Source organism: Clarias gariepinus, chromosome 15 (assembly GCF_024256425.1).
Source record: "Clarias gariepinus isolate MV-2021 ecotype Netherlands chromosome 15, CGAR_prim_01v2, whole genome shotgun sequence".
NCBI lineage: Eukaryota > Metazoa > Chordata > Actinopteri > Siluriformes > Clariidae > Clarias > Clarias gariepinus.
This window is the reverse complement of record NC_071114.1, coordinates 20,937,801-20,961,714: the sequence shown is the minus strand read 5'-3', so window position 1 is coordinate 20,961,714 and position 23,914 is coordinate 20,937,801. Positions and strand designations below refer to the sequence as shown.

Here is a 23,914-nt window from a genome sequence, read left to right as displayed (position 1 = left end):
TGATAAGCAAGCTTTATCAACTTTCTGTTAATGAAGCCATAAAATTTATTTTGGAAGGAAAACTCTGGCATGGAGAAGAAACTCATTTCTATTGTAATTATGTAAAATTTAATCTTAAGTTAATTTTAAATCCGAGCGATCACAGAACGTTTTTGATTTAATGCTGTGTATTTCCGCACTCGGGATAGCTTGTTCTGTGCGCTGCTCTCTGGTTAACTTTGTAGTTCTTTCCCAATTCCACTCAATACTTCATTAAAAAGTCTACTCAGTGGGACGTAGGGGCGAAGCGCTTACAGCTTTATTCATATGTTAATTTATAATTTATTCTAATTAAATTAAATTCATATTCAATACAGTTAAGTCAAATTAAGTTTGAAGTGTAGTTTTTTAACTGGAATGATATTTGTTTTTCTCAGTTACCATGGTGAGCCTTGCGCTCATAGAAGTCTATTTTTGGCTGTTAAAGCACACCTCAGGAAAGAAATCTTCACTTTAATGCTGTTCATTAGAGTTTGCCTGGACAGCAGGTGCTGCCAAAAAGCTCTCAGCTCCTAATGCTGTGCGCTGAAAAACACAACCAACTGCAAGCATGTGAGGTAGGGCATGTCAAACATTTTTCTAAAGAAAAACGGAGAACAAAACAGTGCAGGTACTCAGAGAAGGAAAGAAACTACAGTACGGTACAGGTATTTTGGGCTGCACCTCCATTGGTGAAGAGCACTTGTCTTCCTCAGGTGTCTAATGCTTTATAAATCTTTTTAGATAAAATATGGAATTAAACTGACCATGCGAGGGATGACAATTTATGAGTTAGTTATCGAGATGCATACATTCAGATACAAGTGAGATACAATTTTTTTCAAACCTGGTTAGCATCTGTACATTGTCTCAACATGTTAAGCCTACAAATCTTAGTCCAAATACAGAAAAAGTATGTAGGTTCTGACCTGACTGTTACTGATACGCGCAAAATAACAAAAACCTCATACTGGGGTCTTTTATATTTGAAAGACAAGAAGGCTTAACCCTGCTAGCCAATTTATACTAGGGTAATAATGATATTTTTGTGCAGATATTTATACCTACAAATAAATACCCAGTACTACTTTGTTTTTTTTGAGTTATTGAAACATTTCCATACAGTCCTGACCTCACTCCCAGATCCAAGCTCATAACTGTGTTTTGTTATTCTGCGCAATCAAAATTCCCAGTTTAACTTGAACACATATGGCTAAGCTAGCCTACTGATACTTACGTTATAACAAGTAGTTTCTGAACCTTGAGGACTTTAAAACAAAGGGTTAATTTCTAATATAATCCCAATGACACACAAATCTAAAAGGATAAAGACAAAGATATCGGCAAATTTAAGCATCAAATTTTAAGTTGAACCAGGTTTATATCCTATCTTAATTAGAGGAAGAGAATTAGAATAGACACAGTTTGCTTTGAGATTTAGAAGATCAATATTCGTTTAATATTTATGATTCATAGACATGAAAAACCCACATGCATGAATACTCTGAGGATTATCAGTTCCCACTCGTTCTGGAGATGAATTTGTTGGTTACAAGGTTGTGCCTTGAGTTAAGTTTTAGCAAGCTTCTTCTGTGCCTGAGGTTGCACAGGCCTGTCGCTTTTCCATTCTACACCATTACCAGCATTACTCTACTCTAATTTTCATAAATTCAAGGATGTGAGAACACTATTATTAAATTGATTTCACTATTTGTGCACCTTAATTACAATATCCCTACCAGGTAATTATGTTACAAACAGACAGCTATTATTAAATTTGCTTACTTTTGGGATTTACATTGCTTCATTTGTGTGCTGATTTTAATTACTGGAACACTAAAACAGACTTACGGAGTTCGTTTAAGGAAAGGGTCGATGAGAATTACAGACACTGGCAAGGGGAAACATCAGGTTCGTTTACCCCTCATTAATTTACACGGAAACACCCACACAGTCTCTTAACAATTTAGCTGAGGCATGCGTGTCTCTGAACCCTGCGAGCCGCTTACTGACGGTCTCACGGATGTTACTGCATATTTCCTCGACGCTGCCAAGAGTTTCCAAGAGCCTCTCTCTTATTTTGATTCTGCCCTCAGGGCAGATTAGAATTCTTTGGCTTTCAAAACCACCGAAAACAAACACGCGACCGCTGTCATCAACTCGAGATCAGCTGTCATGACAGAGCAGCACTGGTAAGACAACACTGATAATTGCTCTGGCCTACAGGCTCTGGGTTAAAAACAGACCTCTCCTTTTACCTATCCTTCCACAACCTTCTTGTTGTTGTTTTTTATTTCCCAAACTACGCTTCTTGTATTTTTTAACTAAGTCCATAGATACCGGATGACTCAGAGTCGCTGACAAATCCCACCTGTCGATTTGCTTTGCCATCCATGCTGAAATATTTCTGGCATCTGTTCCTTTTTCTTACACATCAGCTTCAATTTCTTTTTCTCTGGACTGAGAGGGAGTAATTGTGCGAGTCTGAGCTGGAAAAAGGGGATGGATTGCATTAAGGAGCCTGTAGCGTCTGCTATGACTGTCTTGTGCTCATAAAAGCGGTAATAAAAATCAGTTCAATTTAGACACATAACTTATTTGTTCCCGTTCAGTATTTGTGACTAATGATTTGTTGATGTATGGGTACATTTACAACTGATTTTGAGCACTCTTTTATTCAAAGCACAGAGCTACGGATCTGTACAAGTGCTAGGATTTGAGTTTATAGCCTTTTGGTCTCTAGCAGGATTATTTAGTTCAAAATATATGATGACGTAAAAATATTACCTTATGGTCCGTCTGATGGTACAATACTGGTTACTGTGACTTATAGGAACCTATCGAGTCAAATATATCAGATGATTAAATCCAGAGGTTATGCAACAGTTAATTATGACAGTCTGCAATCTGATTGGACAAGAGGGATTTCATAAGTGGTGATACAAAGCAAACAAGCTTCCAACACAAGGCTGAATCCCAAATCATTTTTCTCCCCCTGATCAAGGGCCCCACTTGGTGTGTGGGACAAGGGCTCACTAGCTTTCCATTTGCACCTAGTGCATTTATTGCTATATAGGGTTTAACCCCGGAACCTGAAAGTTAACAGGATATTCTAAAGTGAAATAAGTGGAAGTCTAAAGAGAACCTTACGAGATTTTACAGGACTGACCACCACCTTCATGCCATACTCTCCTCACCTTTTGACTACATACTGTAGTACCAGTAAGAATTTAAAACTACACTAACTGTCTGTTGCCAGCTCCTCCAGTCACATTTAGTTAGCTGTGCCAGCCGCAGAAGGCGGAGAAAAATAATTGGTTAAATAAAATTAAAAAAATCTTAATCTGTTGATTATATTTAGTTTTTGTGGAACTGTAGTATAAAAGCAATATCACACTCAAGGTTGTGTTGTTGTGCTGAATATCAGCAAGGCTGTGATGCCTTCGGCCCTCACAAACGCATCACTTCCATGCTAATATTCAACACAACAGCACTTCCTCTTGTGTGATATTTCGTAATTAAAATTAAGTGCAATTCCAGTCAGAAGGTGTTGATACATTTTTCTGATAACAAACCACGAATCCATGCATCCAAAATACTTTGCCCTGTAGGAAAACTTAAAGTAACTTGACAATAACCACCATCTGTGGGAGTCATAAAAGCAAAAAAATGGCCATGCTTTCTGGGTGGGAGGAATGTTATTACGCTTTCTTCCGTTATTCAGAGTGCAACCAGCCAATCAAGGGTGTCTGTGAGCTCATGCATGTAGAATAGTGCAGCACAGTGCCTTTCAGTCACATTTTTAGTGGGATTAATACAGTTGCCTTCAATGCCTTTGCTTTCACTTATTCTTTATGTAAAGGCGCATGTATCTCCAAGCAATTCAGTCCCTGACATTCACAGCCTCAGATCCTTAGCGATGCTCTTCACATCAAAAACCTGCCACGTCTTTGGCTTTCATGGGACATAATTGCTTATTTCGCCTCCAGAGGTGCATTTCAATTCGCCTTGAAAAGCACATCTGCAGGAAACCGACAAACAAATAGAAAAGTGAAGAATGTCATGTTTCGCCAAAAAAAAAAAAAAAAAATCATAATAATCTCAACACAGAATCAAGAAGGAATCACTAGGGATGGAAAGTGGGAAAAATTTATTTGCAGCATTAATGTGTAATCTGATTAGAATTGGCCATAGGGTCTGAAGCATTTGAATTCTTTAGATCTAGGGAGTGCACACTGCCTGAAGGAAAGAAATAAGCAAGATATATTCCTTCAGCAAAGGCGGAGAAGCTTTTAGGCCAAGAGGAAAGAATGCTTTCAGCCTTTCCCTCCGAGTCACTATTTAATTAGACTCTTTTTTTCACCTGCAGGACGGAGGATGCTGTATCCAACACAGTCATTTTACTAAAAGCACTCTCAAGACTTTCTTGGCATCTTAGGGCTAATATAGAAGATACCCTGAAGGAGAATGCCTGACCTTTAAAGAACACTTTCCCATCTTTTTTTTTTTTTTTTCTTGGTTCTCTGTTTACATGTCTTGGCCTGGTTTTGTCTTAGTCCATTTTATTACTTTGGTGTACTTTCCATTTGTTGGCTTTTGGGAAAACCTGAAAATATTATAAATTAGTCTATGTCACAACAACAAATGGAATCACCTAGTTTTTTTGGGGGAAAACCAGGGGAAACCTGTACAGAGCTTTTGTCTGTGGTTAAGAAACTCTCCTAGATAAAGCGAAGAGTTGTGCTTATGGGATCATACTACAGTGTACAGCAATGCTAGAAACAATCCAATCCAGTTTTAAAGTCTGATTTCGAGTTCATGACTCTGAATGTGTTGATTAATCATCTGTAACATTACCTTTGGTTATAGATCCAGGTACGGCCTTTTACTTTTTTGATGATAACATCTTGTTGTTGTACATTATCATATAAATAGAAACACATTAATGAGCATTTTATGTAGATTTAAATAGACATTAGGTTTTAATCCTGTAAGATCTCAAAAATCCATTACCTTGCAAGACCTCTGATTTTTTTTTCGCATTCCGTGTGACTTCTTGCGACTCTGCCTGCTGTGTCTCCATTTTGAGAGTGCAGAAGACTCGCGCCTCCTCCTATTCCTTCCCATCGTGATTCATCACTGCTAAACAGTGCACACATGCTCACTCTGGCAATTACATTAAAACCTCATCAGTTCTATTCCTGGCTCTGAGGAGTGGTGGAATTAGGAGCGGTTGCTGTCACTGACTTTGCTAGTCTAATGCAGGTGAACAAAAGCTGCTTTTGATTAGATGTCTGCTTCTTTGTAATCTGTTTTTGATGATCTGTTTCCATTGATGCTGTGATGCAATCGGATCGACAACAAGAATTAGACATGGGCTGAAATAATTTTTGTTTAGTTTGCTTTTGCATGGCAGAAGTGCTTTCTGCTTATGCTGCAAATTGGAGTTCCTAAGTTCTAGCAGATTGTCATAATTTCTTGGGTAGCAAACTGGACTTTACATGCATAATTATTTTTGGTGTACTGATAGATCCAGATGTAAAGTTTGTAAAGGTAGTTTCTAAGCACTTAATAATCCTTTTTTGATCTATTAATGGTCAGAAAGGTTAAAACATTTTATAGCCTTCTTTACATTACCACCATTAAGCATCAATAAAGATGAACAGATACAGTAATGAACGTTCTCTAATCATGGTTATGGTTTTGTAGGAGAAGTTATGAGTTTTGTACCCAGGCCGTTTTGCCTTTTTCACCCCTAAAAGTAGTTTCCAAAACCTAATCAGAGAGAAAGTTGGTGAGTTAACTGTTTGGTTTGGTTTAGTTTTACAATGCATATAAATAAAGTCTGGCGGAGAGGTTTATACAATTGTAAACTTACTTACTCACCTGGCTGAATTACGATGAACAAAAAAGGTAAAAAGCTTTAACTGTGGGTAGAATATCAGCTGAGCATAAGCCGAGGAGGACACAATGCTGGCCATATATAAAATCATACGACCATATTCATTTTATTAATAACATTTGTACACCTGCTCATTCGTTTAATTATCTGATTAGCCAGTCATGAAACAGCAGCTTAATGCATAATCTCACACAAATACAGATCAAGTTCAATTATTTATGGTTTGATCACTGTAAATATTTTAACCAATTATTTTGTAACTTCAATATAGAAATTAACACATTTATGTCAACCTCATATTCATATCAAACGTCAGACTGAGGGAAATGTGACTTATGTGATCCTTACCCTAGCATGAATTTTGGATCTCTTAGGATTGCATAGTCTGCAAAAATATGAGTGACAGGTTAAATGTATTATTTATGCAAAATAAATTGTAAGCAGAAATGCATCTCAGAATGCACAACATGAGGAAGATGCAGTAAATAAAGATCAAGTCAGCCAAGAACAGGTTTCTGTGGTGACAACAAAGACAGCTTTACCCAACCTGGACAACTGAACATTAGAAAAAAGACCAGGTGATATTTTACAACCTTCAATAGTTTTGATAAAGACATGCCCACAGAAGTGGCTGGTGATTGTATAAGTACTATAGCTCGTTTAAAATTTGTATCTTATTCTGCATTTTCTCCCTTTGTTTTGGCTTGTTGGTCCAAATATACAAAACACATCAGACTAGTGTAGTATTACAGGCTCGTCCTAATGACTTGGGGTCGGATGCGTCCCGACTTGCACAAACATACATAAGCAGGGACTCACCTGTGCCTGCATACTTAAAATCTTTTCTTGCTAGCAAAGTACAAAGGTCACACTCTCATTATCTGCATGCTGTAATTTGTCTTGGGATGAGGGCACATCACATTGTGCAGATTACGTTGCGTGTAAGAGATGCCAAGGAGATTAGGATGACAAGATCCACACACAACTTTCTTGTTCATTATGCATCTGCCTCACTGTCGAGATGTGGGTGCACGATATGGATTTACGACGCCGAGGATTTATGTGTCTGCGGGTGATAGGAAGGTGACAGCTCTAGCTTTGTGTTATGCCTGAGAGCATTGAATTATTGTGTTTTTTTTTCTCTCCCTTTGTCTCATTTTAGAAACATGGTAGTTGTAATGAGAATCATTAGACATTGCGGAGCAAGCCTGAAGCGACTTATTTTACACGCTGCGCTTTCAGGAAGGCAGTAAGTGCAGCAGCATCTGTCTCTCTGAAGCAGTGTTTTCTCATACATACATATATACATACAGTACATGCATACAGCATACACATGCATTAAGTGCATTATATGCAATTCTCATTGTAGTTTGAGAGCAAGAGTGTGTATCTGCATGTGTGCATGTTCAGTTGATATCACATATGTGTATGTTGTGTTTAGATGGGTTTCTGGACAACAATGATGGTAATCATGTTAAATTTGTATGGGTCTATGCAGGAAAGGATGTTAACATACACACCGTGAGCTGGCATCTTAAATTACTACATGCTTATAATGTCATGAGTGTGATCATGTCTTTTTTCTTTTTTTTGCCTGGGTGAGTGTGTTGGTGTGTATGTCTGTATGATGGAGCATTAGCATATGCACACATACATACAGTATGTATTCATCAAAATTATGCATTATGAAATTAGCTAAAGAATTAGGTATAATGACTTTATTGTAACTTTTGGGTTTGTTAAGTCTGAAAGATCTTGCCTAGGAATTGCAATGTATGTTTTCAAGAGAGAGATGAAGAGTGAGAGAGGGAGAGATTGTGGGTACTCAGGCCAGGGTAAAAGGTGCTAGATACACCAGACGATGGCTGAGCAGTAGCATTTGCTGTGTGGTGGCCTGTGTCTGTCAGGTTCGAGTTTCAACACCCACACACTACTGCACTTGCATTTGCCAGCTAAGCCTTGACTAATCTGGCAGTAATATAGCCAAAGCTGTGAAACCAAAAGTTGTTTGACAGAGCCAAACATCGACTGCTCATCATTACACATGCTGAACACATTGCACCTGCCATTCCCATGGTTAACATTGTGTGAACACTGTTGCTAGGCAACAAGGAAATACAAATGCTATACCTGGGCTAGCTTATAACCGAGGCTAATAACCTAACTAGCATGTAACTGTTAAGTCGTTTTAGTCATGTGAACACAAAACTGTCAGAGGTGTTTAGAACTTTTAGTAAGAAAAATCTCTCTATGACTAAAATTGCAGTCACAAATGTGAAAGTAAGCAGCTTATGACTTATCTAAACACGTAAGATGATGCTTTTTTTTAAAAAAAACAATATTTACATTTACATAAAGAGTGACTTGCTGCATAGCCAATGTTAGCTTCATGAATACTAGTCTAACTTGGCACTAACAAAAAAACCTCAGACAAATTTACATACATTTATGAAACATTTGGCCAAAACACAGTAGGCTATTGGTGCTGATTTTGTCATACATATAATACAGAAAATATGTGCATGTTATACTGTCTCGCTCCAACTATAATAATTAAAATGCTATTTTTTAAAATATTTTTAAAAATATTTTTTATGAGTAGTGATACTAAAATTGGTGTTAGATTCAAGAAGTAAAGGACCTGTAAAAATTGCTTAAATTAAAGCATTTCATGCAACAGTTAAAATATCTTTTTTAAATTTGCCAAATTATTATTGTTAACAAATATACAATTAAAATTCCGGGCCTACCTCAGTGATTTGCATGGGATATAGTTTTTGGTAAAAGCTTACAAAGCAAAAAAATCTGTAGTGTCTGTAACCATGTCAGATGCATGTTGCAATATCTAAACAATTTTTCAGGTTTATGTCTTTTTCATATGAAATCTAAATTGGCCAAGTTTCAACCATAAATTACAATTAGGATCATTGAAAGATATAAAATGATGTGTTACAATGCATCATTACATTGTTAAAAATGTATAAAGCATGTGTCAGGAGATCAGAATCATTAAGTATTAATGAAAAATGGTGTTATATAATTCTATCAAAAAATTCACTTTTACACCTAGCTGAGATACTTTTTAGCACCAATACCATGTTTTAGCTGATTCTTCTTCCATCTAGTGAGGCAAAGGATGTACCTAATTTTATTCAAGTACATTACATGGTCAAAAGTTTGCACACACCTGATGATCACACTGATATGTGCTTTCTGAAATTGTGGAAACTGTGAAATTGTGCTTGTTTTTCTTATTTCCAGTGAAGAGAAAATGTAATTCTAAAATCTACGTAGACATCTTATATAATTGTGTGCTTCCCACTTGATGGAAACAACAGCATATGCATGTCATGGTTAGATGGTCAGCGGATTTGTTTTCTCTCCCTCAAGGCAGTGCAGTCTTGTGGCTTATCTATGCCCAAGTGCATACATATAGCAGACAATGCACATCTCCCGGAAGTTCTGGGAGTCCCCCAGATAATGATAGCAGCTCCCTGACACCCATAATTACATTTAATATTCAGGGTATTTTTCGCAAACCAAGCGAGAAAGAGGGAACAAGCACATACGGATTTGTCTCACATGGTTCAAAGTATCTAGTTGAGTGTCCTGCAGTGGCGTGGTGATTTTGTTACACCTAGTAAATATCAAAATCGCCCCAAACTACAGTAAAATGTACTCCTGTCTATAGCATATTGGTGTCCTGGTGATACTGGGGTACTGGGAGATTTCCTGGAAAAGATTTGATCGATGTACCAATAATTTACTAATTATCTACCTTATTTAAGAGATTACAGCAAATGTTAACAGGTTTATTATTTTGCCTTTTCTTCTTTAATTAACTTTAGTGAACACTTTCTTATTTATCTGTCTATCTATGCACCTATTTACATACTGTATCTTCCAGTCTTTGGCTGTCTCTCTACATAAAAAAAATACATACTATTCCTAATAAAGTGATTCTATAATCTCACAGTGTTGTCCCACTTCCCGCCAAGCTATGACATTCTTTTACCTACAAGCCAGCCAAACTCATATTATTATCTCTCTTTCTCTCTCTGTCTTTCTCTCTTCATATATATCCTAATCATTCATGCCCTCTGTCTCTCATTCCAATTTAAGGCAAAGAAATGTCCATGCGCTACACATCATTATTTCAATACTTCATTTTCAACATTGCCTTATGGCCCTTGTTCCCTCGCTCTTTCATTGCCCCACAAACACACACCTAAGACCAGAGTTCTGCTGTCACATTGCATCAGTCTGTGTGAGGACCCTGTTTGGCAGCACGTGTCATGCATACATAGGGAGCGAGAGACAGATTTTAAGTTTTAATGGTTATGAGGTGTCACCCACGTCTCTTACTGGCAGACAGAGGACAGCAAGCATCGCTAGATGATTGATTACACTGTACAACTGTAGAGCAACCTGATGTTCGCGTGTATGTCTACCTGTGTGTCTCAATCTGTAATGTAAGTCTCTGTAGCTCAGCGATGGTGTGCACCAAAGTTCTTCTCAGCCTATCATGATAGGATCACACTCGGCAGGTGCAGCTAGGCCTGCTCTTAATTTAGAGTCGTGAGAAACTGTTCTCAGCTAATGCTTGAGGTGATAACACAGTATATTTGTGTACACACTATAGTAATTATATATAAAGATATGAATTTCATCCCAGTTCGACCCATTTATCTACTTGCACGAGATGCATCCGACGCCTAATGTAAAGATATGGTGAAAATTTTTTTTTTTAAAACTATTAAAATATATTCATCAGTGAATTAATTGAATTGCAAAAACAAATTGTGTTTATGTAAATCCAGCAACATTGTAAAGTCCCAGAAAGAAAATAATCAAACTCTGCACAGACAACCTGAGCTCAGAATCAAACCCTGGACCCTGCACTGTGAGGCAGCAGTGATAGCCACCACACTTGGCTGGATCAAGTTAATTTAGTACTGTTATCAGTCCTCCCTGTTAGTGCCAACATCATTGTGAGGTGAGGTTTCATAACATAATGGGATGACGTTAATACTGCATAAATTGATCACACTCACTGTAGCCCTTTTAAACTAATAGTTTTAATTAGGTTTAGTATGAGAAATGAAATTATTTTGAAGAAAAAATGTTTTTTGAATGTACGTACAATGCATAAGAAGATTTTTCCTTTCATTTTACAGACCATCCATTACACCTTTTTTCCCCCAGGGTAGACCAGAGATCATTAATTCGGTGTAAACATTACATACAGTAGGGGCATGGTTGTGTGTGGATGTAATGTAAACATTTTCTCGGAGGGGAAAATAAACCCCACCATATTTCCAAAAAAAAAAGAGCACAGAAATCCTGAAACACTGCCCAACTGAAGCATCTATGTGACAAGTTTTATGTGGTACGTTTTTTATTTATTGCTTTAAAGGTTCTAACATTAGCCTACGCATGTACTCTTGAAGAAATTATGTGTGGTTATTTCAATATGTACAATAAGCTTTTAATTATTTAGCCGAGTCAATGAGCATAGAAGACATTTGTACGTCAAGAAAGAGAGGATGTTTGTTCATAGGATTTAGTAATAATTAGATGAACTTGAACGAGATTTAAATAGAATCAAAATCAATAGGTTTTATACAGTACAATCACTGCCTTTCTGTTTTTCAAAAAAAAGGTTACTTACTGTATATATGCATGGTCAAGACCTTGAGGCCCATTTTATGGCCTTGAAACACTTTTGCATTCAGTTTGTATATACAATGGTAGAAAGTTCTTGTTAAGGTAGTGTTTCAAAAATGATTGGTTAAATGTTAGTTGTACAGACGTATCCAGCGGATAACAATTTGTGTGTCTGAGGCACCTACAGTATGTCAATATCCCAATGTTCGACTTATTAAAAATTTATTTATTAGATTTAAGTTGACACTATTTACAGGCTAGTTGTTTTTGGTTTAATCCTATTTAATTCAAGTGACCAGAAGAAGGATATAATAGCTATAAGAATTTAGTGGAAGATACTACTGTATATAGGAACTTATATTTAAATATTTCCACTGGTGTACTTATACATAGACAACTGAGAACAATAAAAGTACCATGGCATTAGAGAGAGCTGTGAAGATGGGATGAATGTCCAGTACACAAAGTCAACGTATAACCACTCAGTGTGTGTGTGTGTGTGTGTGTGTGTGTGTTTAGGTAAACCTTTATTCCTGCACATGGGCGAGATGGTGGACGGGGTGGACATGCGTGCAGAGGTGGGTCTCCTGAGCCGTAACATCCTTATCCGAGGAGAAATGGAGGCATCCTGCTATGGCTCAGAATCCTGCAAGTTCTTTAGTTTTGACACATTCGGCGGTCATCTCAAGGTACGGCATTCTTACACAACACCTCGTATGGTTTCGGCTTTTGTTCAAATGCTTGACGTTGGGGTGGGAGGTAGGAACAGTGCACTTTGGTTTAGGGAGTGAAGGCCTATGAAGATGGCAGCTAAAGCTAGACAATAGCATGCTGTCACACATCGGGCAGAACAACTCCTGTGCCAAAACTGGGCTGCTTGGAGATGCTGTCAGTGTGTGTGTGCGTATGTATGTGTGTGCGTGCAATAGGGTCACTGAGGCAGCTGGGTTTTGCAGTAATTGCTCTATATCTTGCTGCTCCTGTTCCCTCCTCACCTTAGCTGTCATCAGGAAGGTGGCTTTTCCTCGTGGATTGGAAAAAAAGAAAAACACTGTAACGCAACGCAACTAGGTCACAACTTCACCTGCTAATGACCCAAAGGTAATGAGGCCTGCTGAAAATAGACCACTGGACAGTCAACAGTAGTAAAGAGTTTTTATGATTTTAATAGGGGAGTGGGCAGTTTAAGGGGAAAAAATTGGTCAGTACAAGACCAGTCAAGTGGAAATCTCTTTTCAGACACTTCTTATTGGTGGCATCTTAAGTGTAAAAAGTTACAGCAATATTTGTGTGTATGCCAATTCTGGCCAGCACATTTAGATTATTGCAGCTTCATTAACAATCAGCTTGTCGCATTTAGCTCTTATTGCGCTCTTATGATACTTACAGATAACTAAATAACTACCTATAAATAGTATAAATAAAACAGGTTAAAATCCAGACAAAGTCCATTTTGTTTTTGTACCTTTTTCAACTGTGATAGATGGATAGAAAGTTAGATAGATAGATAGATAGATAGATAGATAGATAGATAGATAGATAGATAGATAGATAGATAGACAGACAGACAGATAGACAGACAGACAGATTCTGCCACCAGATTTGGTGGTGTAGTGGTTAGCATTGTGGCCTTACAACCCCAGGGTCAAAGGATTGATTCCTGCCTCAGGTCTGCATGCTTGGAGTTTGCATGTTCTCCCTGGGCTTTATGGGTTTCCTCCAGGTACTCCGATTTCCTCCCACAGTCGAAAAACATGCAGATTAGGTTAATTGGCGTTCCCAAATTGCCTTGCCCGTTTTGTGTGTGTGTGTGTGTGTGTGTGTATGTGTGCGCGCCCTGCGATAGTAACCTGTCCTGGGTATATCCCGCTTAATGCCCTATTTATCCTGGCTTGGGCTACAGACCTCTGCAACCCTGTACACTGAATTAAGCGGTATTGAAGATGAATAAATGAATATTAATAGAAATACTAATAGAAATCTAGACACAACTCCTAGAGAAATTGTGAAATATGGGTGCAACAGCTTATCCCTAGCCCATATAGTTACAAAAATATCAGTCTGTGTATTATATACTATAATATCAGGGAGTGGATGTATGAGTTAAGGGGTAGTGGGCAAGGCCACTCGCTGCACCCACCCCTTTCCCCCCTTTACAAACACAGAGCTTTAACAAAGCCAACTGCACTCCTGTACTTCAAAAGCTCCTATAGTAGTCCAATAGCATTTTTTCATTGCGTGTTCACTCTATAAACCTCATTATAGTCTATGGAGTACTTTTTGTAGTTTTTTAGGGAAATTTTTAAAGCTGTGAAATTTTTTAATCAACATGAAGGAGCAAAGTGGTTCGCCACCAAACCACAGGACAGGTAGCAAATGGATCCTTAATGGCAGTGGTGATATATGTTTTATAGGTCTGTGTGCAAAATTCAGGGAGATAGGCATGCCTATTCCCAAATTGGAAAAACTGGAATTTTGGGAAAGCCAACAGTCAGATTTCTTAGGAAATAATAGCACACTATTCCCGGTGCTTCGCAGAGGTAGTGGTTCCTCCACTGTTGTGACCTACTGTACATGAATCGGCAGAGTTTTCATGTTCTAAATAAATTAAAACTTATTTTGTATCCTAGTAGCATTAATAAATGACTTTTTCTATTGGCCTTACTGTACTTGTAATTAATTTTAAATAAATACATATAATAAGTAAATACATAACTGCAGCCTGCATAATAAAGATATTTATTTTTTCTCTATTAGACAGATTTTGGTTTTTTTGAATAGAGCAACATATTGTCAGAAAAAAATACTAATATAAATTCAACATTCCAGTATCTATATCTTGCTATTCAGTCTCTCTTTCTTTTTTTCTAAAGCTCTGACCATGATGTTCTGGTTAATAAGCAGTAATTATTTTCAACAAGTGCATTGTGGAAGCAAGCTGCATTTCTTTAGCTGTTAAACAAGACTCGCTGCTACAGTCGTACGGAAAACATCAGGCTTCTATTATTTTCTTTTACCTTTTATCATTTTAATAACATATTTTGTAATGTTCAACAAATTGGAATTTCCACATGATGCACACATGAATAAGCGTGTGACCTTACAGCCAAAGTAGGTTAATGCCTATTTCTTTCTGTTTTATGGGAAAACTGATCTCTTGGCCCTTTACCAGGTTTTTTTTTATTTCTATAAATGGTGTGAGCATAATCAACCAATTATCATACTGAAAGGGTTTTAATAGTTGTTGCACAATGTTTACCAGCTAAACTATTCTGAGTTGGCAGCTCTCAAGGGTCGCCTTCAGCTGTAGGCCAGTGTCAGTGTGAATTAAAGTAATGTAATGATTGAAATGGTTTTAATTGAAGCATAAATGAGAGAGAGAGAGATATAATAATAGGGACTTTTTGGCATCTGATGTGTGTACTATTGGCTTACTACCTTTTATATTTTATTCCGTATGAAGGATTTATTTTCACTTGTTTGGCAATCAGATGACTTTTTAACTCGACGTCCACGTCGACACCTTCCTCTAGACCAGATAAGAACAGGTTCTGTCAAAACAGTGGATCTCGGACGTTATTGTACTACTATGCTTTGATTATTTTTTTTATCATGAAAAAACATAACCATTGTTGACTTGAAGAAATTAATGATAAGATGGTTTAGATGTTGGTGTCTTGTCTTTAAGCAGGTTGGTAAAGCAGGCAGAAAAGCTCTCCAGACAGCAGATCCCTGCCTCAGACAGGTTCAGAGCACATTTACTCTGTGTATGTCTGCATCTCCTGTACTTTAGTATTCTTAAATGTGCTTTTATTTACATCCCTCATGCTTTCGAAGTGTGTGACATTTAAGTAAGTGTGCTGTTGCAGCCCAAGGGGGATAGTCTCTCTTTGAGGAAGTGCATTTTTCTTTTTCTTTACAAATACGCTCTTGTACAGTTTTTGCTGAAGTGATTTTCCTGCCAATTTGTGGTCAATTTTATTCATGGTATTCACACGGACTAGCTATTAGAATAAAATAATGCAGTTATACCAGCCGTCATGTAGCTACTGCAGGTGGCCACACACACCCCAGCTTGCTTGAATGCAGTGGTGTAAATGGGGTCTGTTTGTTATATTATGTAATCTAATATTGAATACATTGTATGTTACCGTTACCATCCTGTTATAAGCAGCATGGTCAACGGTTTAGAAACAGTAATAAGCTTGCAGTGTGTCTAGTTAATTTCTGCTCTTGAAAATCTACAGTCATGTCCACAAACTTTCTGACCATCCAAGAAACTTCACTTTAGCTAATTAACATGATGGAGCAGCTATTAAGATGGCAGCGGGGATTCAGTGAAGAGGGAACAGTGCGGGCAAGTTCTCAAGGACACATAAACAGTATCTCACTGCAAGAAGGTGAGGAAAAAGAGATAAAAAGGATGAAGTGATGTAGCGAAGCCTACACAGCAAAATCCCCAGTTTTAGTCCCACTGGACTCATATAAACACTGCTGGGTGTTAATTCAACACTCTTAAGTGTTAATACACACACTGGGGAATTTACTGCGTACCATTTTTAAAGTCTTTCTGTTTGTCATCAGGGTTTATGGTTATTGAGCCACTTACTTGGCTGGTCCCATGAAGTAAATGGATTTAATCCAAACCTTAATAACTCATGAACAAATAGGTTTATAAATAATGTTGCCAGGCATTGGAAAGGCTGTGATAGATAGGCTAATATTTTTGCACACATTTAACTAATGAGTCTAATATTTAAACAGTAGCGTTAAATTTATGAAAACAAATGTCTGTTGGATTTATTTATAATTATAATTAGGGTTCTAATATGAGTGGTGGTGGTGGGAGAGCTACACATTTTGTGTATGCATAATTGGCATTCCCAAATTGCCTGTAGTGTGTGAATTAGCGTGACAGTGTGTGTGTGTGTGTGTGTGTGTGTGTGTGTGTGTATATGTGTGTGTACCCTGCAATGAATTGGCATCCTGTCCAGGGTGTAACCTGCCTCATGCCTCCTGGGATTGGCTCATGTCTCTCTCCCAAGTCTCCTGGGAATAGCTCCAGGCCCCCGCAACCCTATACACAGGATAAAGCAGTATAGACATGAGTGAGAGTGACTGAGTAAGAAGTGTATCCAAGGCATCAAGGTGGCGTAGTGGGTAAGACTGTGGCCTCACACCAGGGTCCAGGATTTGAGTCCTGCATTTGGGTCTGTGTGCGTGGAGTTTGCAGGTTCCCCGTGGGCCCCCTGCGACCTTGTACAGGACAAGCGGTATAGTTAAAGGTCCTCTGTTAAAGGTCCTCCATGAAGATGCCTAATTAGGAACACTGAATTTTAAAGTATACATATATACTGTACATACATGAATGTACATGAACGTACAGTTCTGTTTAAATCCTGTGTTTTTAGTACAAACTATATATATATATATATGTCTATATGTCAGAGAACTCAAATGGTTGACCTGGGCTGAGGAAAAAAATGAAACTCACAATGTCGTTTCATTCATCGTCCCACTGAAAGCCTCATACACTTTGATTTCTCTGTCCAGCAAAGAGATTCTGAGTGACACCTTTCCGTCTTAAGGGTTGACACCAGACCCAGGTCTCAACTTGTGCGTTATTTAATATGCAAACAGTGCAGTGCAGGCACATTTCCATTCTCATTAATTTGCTTCTCTTTCCCTTATTATTGCACTGCCCCATTGCCCTTTTTCTCTGCTTATTACTCATGACATCCTAATCTTGCTATCTCTCTTCTTCACACCCTCTCTCTTCACCTTATTCATTCTCTCTTTTTCATTACTAATCTTCCCCCTATTCCCTCACATCTCTGTTGCTCTTCCTCTCATTTCTTCTTCCCACCCCTCATTCTCACACTAGCCTACCTGTTTCCACCACTGTCTTACTCTCGTTCTCCCTTTCTTTCTGCGCTTTCTCTTGCTTGATCTTTCTTCAGTTGTATCCACCTTTAAAACCCAGTGATCCAGGCTCGAGTCTGGATCAGCCAGGGGTAGCTCAGTGGTTAAGGCATTGGACTACGGTTTGGAAGATCCCAGGTTCAAACCCCACAACCACCAAGTTGCCACTGTTGGGCCCTTGAGCAAGGCCCTTAACCCACAACTGCTCAGATGTATAATGAGATAAAAATGTAAGTCGCTCTGGATAAGAGCGTCTGCCAAATGCCTAAATGTAAATGAGTAAACTATATTCCTGGTTTGATGATACAGTATTAAAAAGTGAATAGTCATTTGCTTCATGTGCATGGAAATACGTCTAAGGTCATTTGATTTGATCCACCAAAATCCATGAACCAATTGGTATAAAAAAATTGGAATATCTGTACATGTGTAAACATGCAATATCGTGTGACAGAATAATTAGTATGGATGTAGTCAACAACAGAAGGCTGCATATTGTGTATAAGGTAATTTAATGGTTGTGTAGGCTTTATCCTATCAATCACAGTTATATATTATTAAGTCTACTTTGATTTGATATTAAGTGCAATAAAAACTCTTTTGTAAAGTTAGCCAATAACTTAATAACCTATTAAAATGGACGAGTAAACTGGTTCTGGTCCTGTCTAGGGTCTGTAGGTTAGGGACACTGCCAGAGCCCTATACTGTAAATGATCATGGAGATCAAGCACAAAGGAAGCTTTTTATTATGTTTTATTACAATTCAGGTGTGTGAGCTCTCGGGCAACTGATAACTGATATCCAGTATGACCTCAGTAATTAGTTTTTGCAGGGTGAGATGTTTGCATTTTACCACCGTTTCAGTCACTTCCATTAGTAAATGTGATTGTCAACCCCAATGTATTCAGTGCAAAGAATTGGCTCTGATCTCTCCTAAAACTAGAGGTGCTGCTTTTCAACACAGAAGGCAGGGTAGTGCTTGTTGCCCCAGGCCAGCGGGACCCCCCTGAGGAATGACAAACTTATTTATTATTTAGATAATGGTGATGAATGCTGATTGGAGGGGCCCCCTGCAATTTTTTGCCAAAGGCCCCAACAGACTCTAGACTTGCCTCTGCCTGTGTGACTTACTGATATGATTTAGGTCACAACATGACCTAACTTTCTGACAGCATAATGTTCTCTCTCTTTCAGGTGGAGCATGGTTTTAAAGCGGTGCACGTCCAAGGGGTGGAGTTCATGCACATGGGACAGCAGTCTATGGGTCATTATCCTGTGCACTTCCACATGAACGGAGATGTAGATGAAAGAGGAGGCTACGACCCACCCACCTATGTGAAGGACCTGTCCATCCATCACAGTTTCTCCCGCTGCGTCACCATACATGGCTCCAACGGTCTGTTGGTGAGTTACATGACTCTCTCTGGTGTTCTGTCTATTAACAAGACCAGTTGAGTTAAACCATATGTTGAACCTCAGTCAGCAAGTTGAAAGCGTGATGATCAGATAATTATTAAAGATTAAGCAATTAGCGTAATTAAAACTAGATTGTGGAGATTGTTGCATTCGTGGTCTCTGTATTTTCTCGGAAGAGACATCTGTTGAACATCTTTTTTTGCCCACAATTCATTACACACAAATACAAAGTCCATGTAACAGATGGCGAGGTCTCGGGTCTTGTATTGTTGTTCCAATCCTACCTATCCAGACAGGTTTGAAGGATTCAGTTAGATTTGCATTTGACACCACACTCTAATCACCAGGTTTGCTGGAAAAGAAGTGCTGTGTGGCCTGACATTTCCTTCATTTACCACACAATCACATTGCCATCTGTTGCCTCCCAGCTGCCTTCCTAACAAGTTTCACAACACACACTTTGCCACACACATTCACTCATAGCCTGTTATCCAGGTGCATCATTTCGAAAAAAACAAAACTGAAAACAGCATTTTTTTTATTTCATCATTCATATTTTTATAGTGTGCTATAGACTGCTCGGCCGTTGTTCTAAATTGAAGCATTTTCTGGCAATGCTGTTTTAACTGTCAAATATTGAAGTGACAACCCCCAACAGGCAATTACAGTCTGTGTGTTGAGCTACAAGATATGAATTTACAGGTTCCTCATCACCGCAGCAGAAGGTGCATAATATGTGGTAATGTGTGTTTAACTGCAATGGTGATAAAGTTTCTGAAATGCTAGACAGTTTTCCAATATGGAAAACAAGTCCTACATTTAATCAGAATGCCAGTATGTTCAGGATACAGTTGGTGTGATTAATCAGCTGGAATATGTCTAACGATTGACTTATGTGATGATATTTTGATGATTGTTTAGTTTCAGTTGAAGTTTGATATCATGTTAATATTATTTGCAGCCTTTATTGCAGAATTTCTTTCATTTGCATGTGTGAGTTTGGAAGACTATTTATATAAGATAGATGAATGGATGTGAAGGTAATGACTAAGAAACAGAGAAACAGAATACAATATAGTAATTAGATGAAAATGTATCAAATATAGGCGAATGAGGATGACTGTTCAGTGAACCACAATCCACAATATTGGTTAGCACACAAGGTACTGTATATGATTCAACCCCTGATGAAATAACCACCCAGTTCATGATGGTGGACGCTAACTTTTGGAGTTTTGCAATAAATTATGAGCCTCTCTCTAACACTACCCCTGAACTGTAGTTTATCCTACATTTTATTTTGGTCAGGGTTGTGGGGCCTGTTCTCGTAAACAGGCATGATGTAGGAATACTCCTAGTAGAGGATACATACTGTACCTATTGCTGAAAACCATGCACACACATACACACAGTAAACAGTAAACTGAGCTCAGTTAAACCGGGAGTTGATAGGCAGACATGCTTCCTAATACAACATTGTGCAGCCAGAAACATATTCATAGCCACAACATAACAGCCACAGGCAGGGAGTGTGAGGGCTAGAGCCTGCCTCCTCTGAGACAAAGAGAAGCTCTGCAACATCTTTTATATACATGACCTTACAGATGCCCATGATTGTTAGTCTTACACTGATTAACCAGGGAGACAAGTATGGATATATGAAAAATATTTTGAAATGATATGGTGAACACTATTCATCAGACACTATTACTAACACTGACATCTTTCATTCCTGTAACAGGTAAAGGATGTGGTGGGTTATGATGCGCTGGGCCACTGTTTCTTTACTGAGGATGGCCCAGAGGAGAGGAACACATTCGAGCACTGTCTTGGCCTCTTGATCAAGGCCAGCACTTTACTTCCCTCAGACCGGGACAGCAGAATGTGTCGAGGCATTACAGAAGGATCATTCCCAGGGTATGTGGCCAAACCACGACAGGACTGCAGGTAAGAGAGCTACAAATAAATGGTTGAATGGAAACAGGATAGATTCCGTTTTTTTAACATTTACTCACTTTGGCAATTTATTTTTCTCTGACACAAATGGTAGTTCCTTGATATAACTACTTTAAAAACTTTAATTCCCACAAATTAATCAAACCATCACATTTTGTGTATGTTAATGCAACAAAAGAACTCAATTTTTGCACCTTTGAGGAAAAACTTGAAGCAATAAGTATTGTTAACTGATCGAGGATATTTTGTGCATGATTTCTTTGAGTCACAAAAGTGTTAAAAACAGACACAACTGGGCAACAAACCAATGCCAGGACAGGGCAGAAGGATGATAAGCACAGAAAACTAAAAGTTTTTTTTTTGCCACAGCAACTGTGACATAAAGGAGGAAGCCATGACACTAGTGTTGAATTTTGGGTTGGTGCATTCCTATAAAAAAATATTTTAAAAAAGAACCTTTGTCTGGCCTTCATGATGCAGTCCTCCCATTTTATCCAGACTTAGGATCAGCACTGCATCCAGTGGCTGGGAATTGAACCTGGGCTATAACCCCGGCTCTTTGGTGCATTCCTACTAAGTAATAATAATAAACATCATTTTGTACTATAACTTGTGATTTACAGATAAAAAGACATTAGGTTTTAATGGGGGGATATTATTGAAACAAACCAGGAAGGGGTATTTTAGTGTGTCCACATTTTTTAATGCTTTAAATAAAAAAGAACAAAGATAAGATTGCATGCTAATTAAAACATGTCTGTCACCTTTTAAAATCAAGTTCTCAAGCCATCTTATGCCATGACATAACTCATTACCCTCATCGAACTGCTCCAGTCCCATTTCTAATTTCCACTAGATTCTTTGTCACCTAAATGCAGTGGGACTCCATGATCCCACTAACAAGCTCTTCATGCCAACATCCCTTCATAATTATTTTTTATCTCAAAATATACTTAGGCCCACATGTTTTGGGACCTCAGTTAATCTCCACTAATTAAAATCAGTAGATCTTCTTGAAATGAAAGGAGCCACTGAACTCTGGCAGTCACATCGTCACATAATATTCTCTCTCAGCCACTCTAATGCAGAATAATGTTTAATTTGAGATGTGCAGAAGCAAGCAAAGCCTAAGTTTAATGATAAATGAGTGTTTAATTTTAGGATTTGTGGGCCGAGTCCTAAATTGAAACTGGTGTCTTTATTTTTAGCGCATTTGAACCCATTTGTATTATAAAATCCTGTTGTAGTACAGAAAGTCTCAGTAAGTATTCGTCTATACGGTTTAGCTTTAGCTCTTCTTCCTTTTCTAGTTTAAAAGAGTGCTTCAATGCAACTCAAAATGACGGTGTTCTACTTTTATTAAAAAATTATTCATGAAGTCAAGATAATTACTTTAGTTTTTTACATCTTGCTTCCTACAACATGGTGGTTTTTCTTGCTAAATTGGTAGATTCTTCGGCTGCAACATGGCAACTTGTTTATACAAAAGTCATGCCGCATCAAATAGCTGTAATACAGATGTAACAGACAGAAATTATTGCAACTATAAATTTATAGCTAAAAATCTCCTTATCAAAATTAGCTACATTGCACTAGCTTGTTCCTAAAACCTATAGCCAAATACCTACTTATAATTTTTGAACTACGTGGCATAATGGATAATTTGATAATGGATAATGGAGTCAGTTTTATTTTACTTATCTAATTTGTCTATCTATTAATTTAAGACGGCTCACAAAACAGCTACGATACATAACTCACCACCAGAGTATAACGCCTGATTGAGTTGCACTTCTGCAAACTGATTTTCCCAACAGCCAGTCACATATCACAATCTCCCTTGTAAAAATAAATCCTCTGCTATAGTTACAAGTAATACAGGCGGGTTATTTTATGCATAACTATTTACTTAAATGTACATTTTTCAGCACTAAATCTAGCTAAACTAGCTGAATCATTAGCTAGCTAAATCAAGTTCACTAAATCATTAGCTGTTTAAATTAAGTTCACTAAATCATTAGCTATCTAAATTAAGTTCGCTAAATCATTAGCTAGCTAAATCAAGTTCGCTAAATCATTAGCTAGCTAAATAAAGTTCGCTAAATCATTAACTAGCTAAATCATGTGCTAGCAACTAGAGATAGTTCTGTTCTATTCAATTAAAAAAAGGCCATCAAATAAGACACTGTTACAACACTTGAGTACGCATCCTCTTCCTACATAACCTAGATAAATAGCCAACTCAAAAACATAAATTGGATGAGCTCTTCAAAAGTCTCAGGAGACCGCTACAGGCAACATACTGGTGCTTATGCAAAGGATGATGAAACGCTAGCCAGCTCTACAAGGTAGTCAGCCTTGTGATTATGCAGGAATGCCACATATACACTTGATAAATATCTGGGGGAAGCTCTTGGAGTTTAGCACTTTGCATATTGATGTTCATGTCTGAAGATGAGTAATGTGATGAAGTGCATGTAGGCTGCGCACATTGATCAGAGCCACACAAGCCCCTGCAGCAGCGGATTACTTTTTCCAAACTGTCTCCTTTGAGTTGATGTGCAAAATGTATGTGTGTGTATGTCAGAGAGAGAGAGAGAGAGAGAGAGAGAGATCAGCTGGAATGCAGCGAGCTGCAAAGTGTGCATAGATAAACAATGTTTTAATTTCATAGCCAGTGCTCTGTCTTGAGTCACGACATGGAAACATGCGCGTGCAGCTACAGCTCTGTAATTAGTTTGATGGTGTTCTCTCACTTGAGCACAAAAGCCAAAACCTAATACAAAGGCACGCCTTAGCAAGTGATTACTGCAACAGTGCAGGCATTCCTAGAACAGGCATCTGTTTTTCCAGCCTTAATTGAAGACATTGCATGTGCTAGCCTGTGGTACTGTGTTAGTATGAGCTATTAGGTAGCGTGTGTAAAGAGTGAAAAAGTTTTATTAATTTTAAAGTGGATAAATTTTCACACCTGATAATCAGTAATTATGCATTATGAGTTTCTTATTTACACCTACCAGACAGGTTAATTAA

General features: G+C 38.0%; 1 protein-coding gene across 1 annotated transcript in view; it reads left to right on the top strand.

Moving 5' to 3' along the window:
- The window catches only part of LOC128542743 (cell migration-inducing and hyaluronan-binding protein-like), a 135,918-nt gene that overhangs the window by 90,995 nt on the left and 21,009 nt on the right, over window positions 1-23,914 (top strand). The window contains exons 12-14 of the mRNA XM_053512715.1: window positions 12,107-12,276; window positions 18,704-18,913; window positions 20,667-20,872. Of these exons, the coding sequence (XP_053368690.1) occupies window positions 12,107-12,276; window positions 18,704-18,913; window positions 20,667-20,872 (586 nt within the window). The remainder of the gene's footprint in view (window positions 1-12,106; window positions 12,277-18,703; window positions 18,914-20,666; window positions 20,873-23,914) is intronic.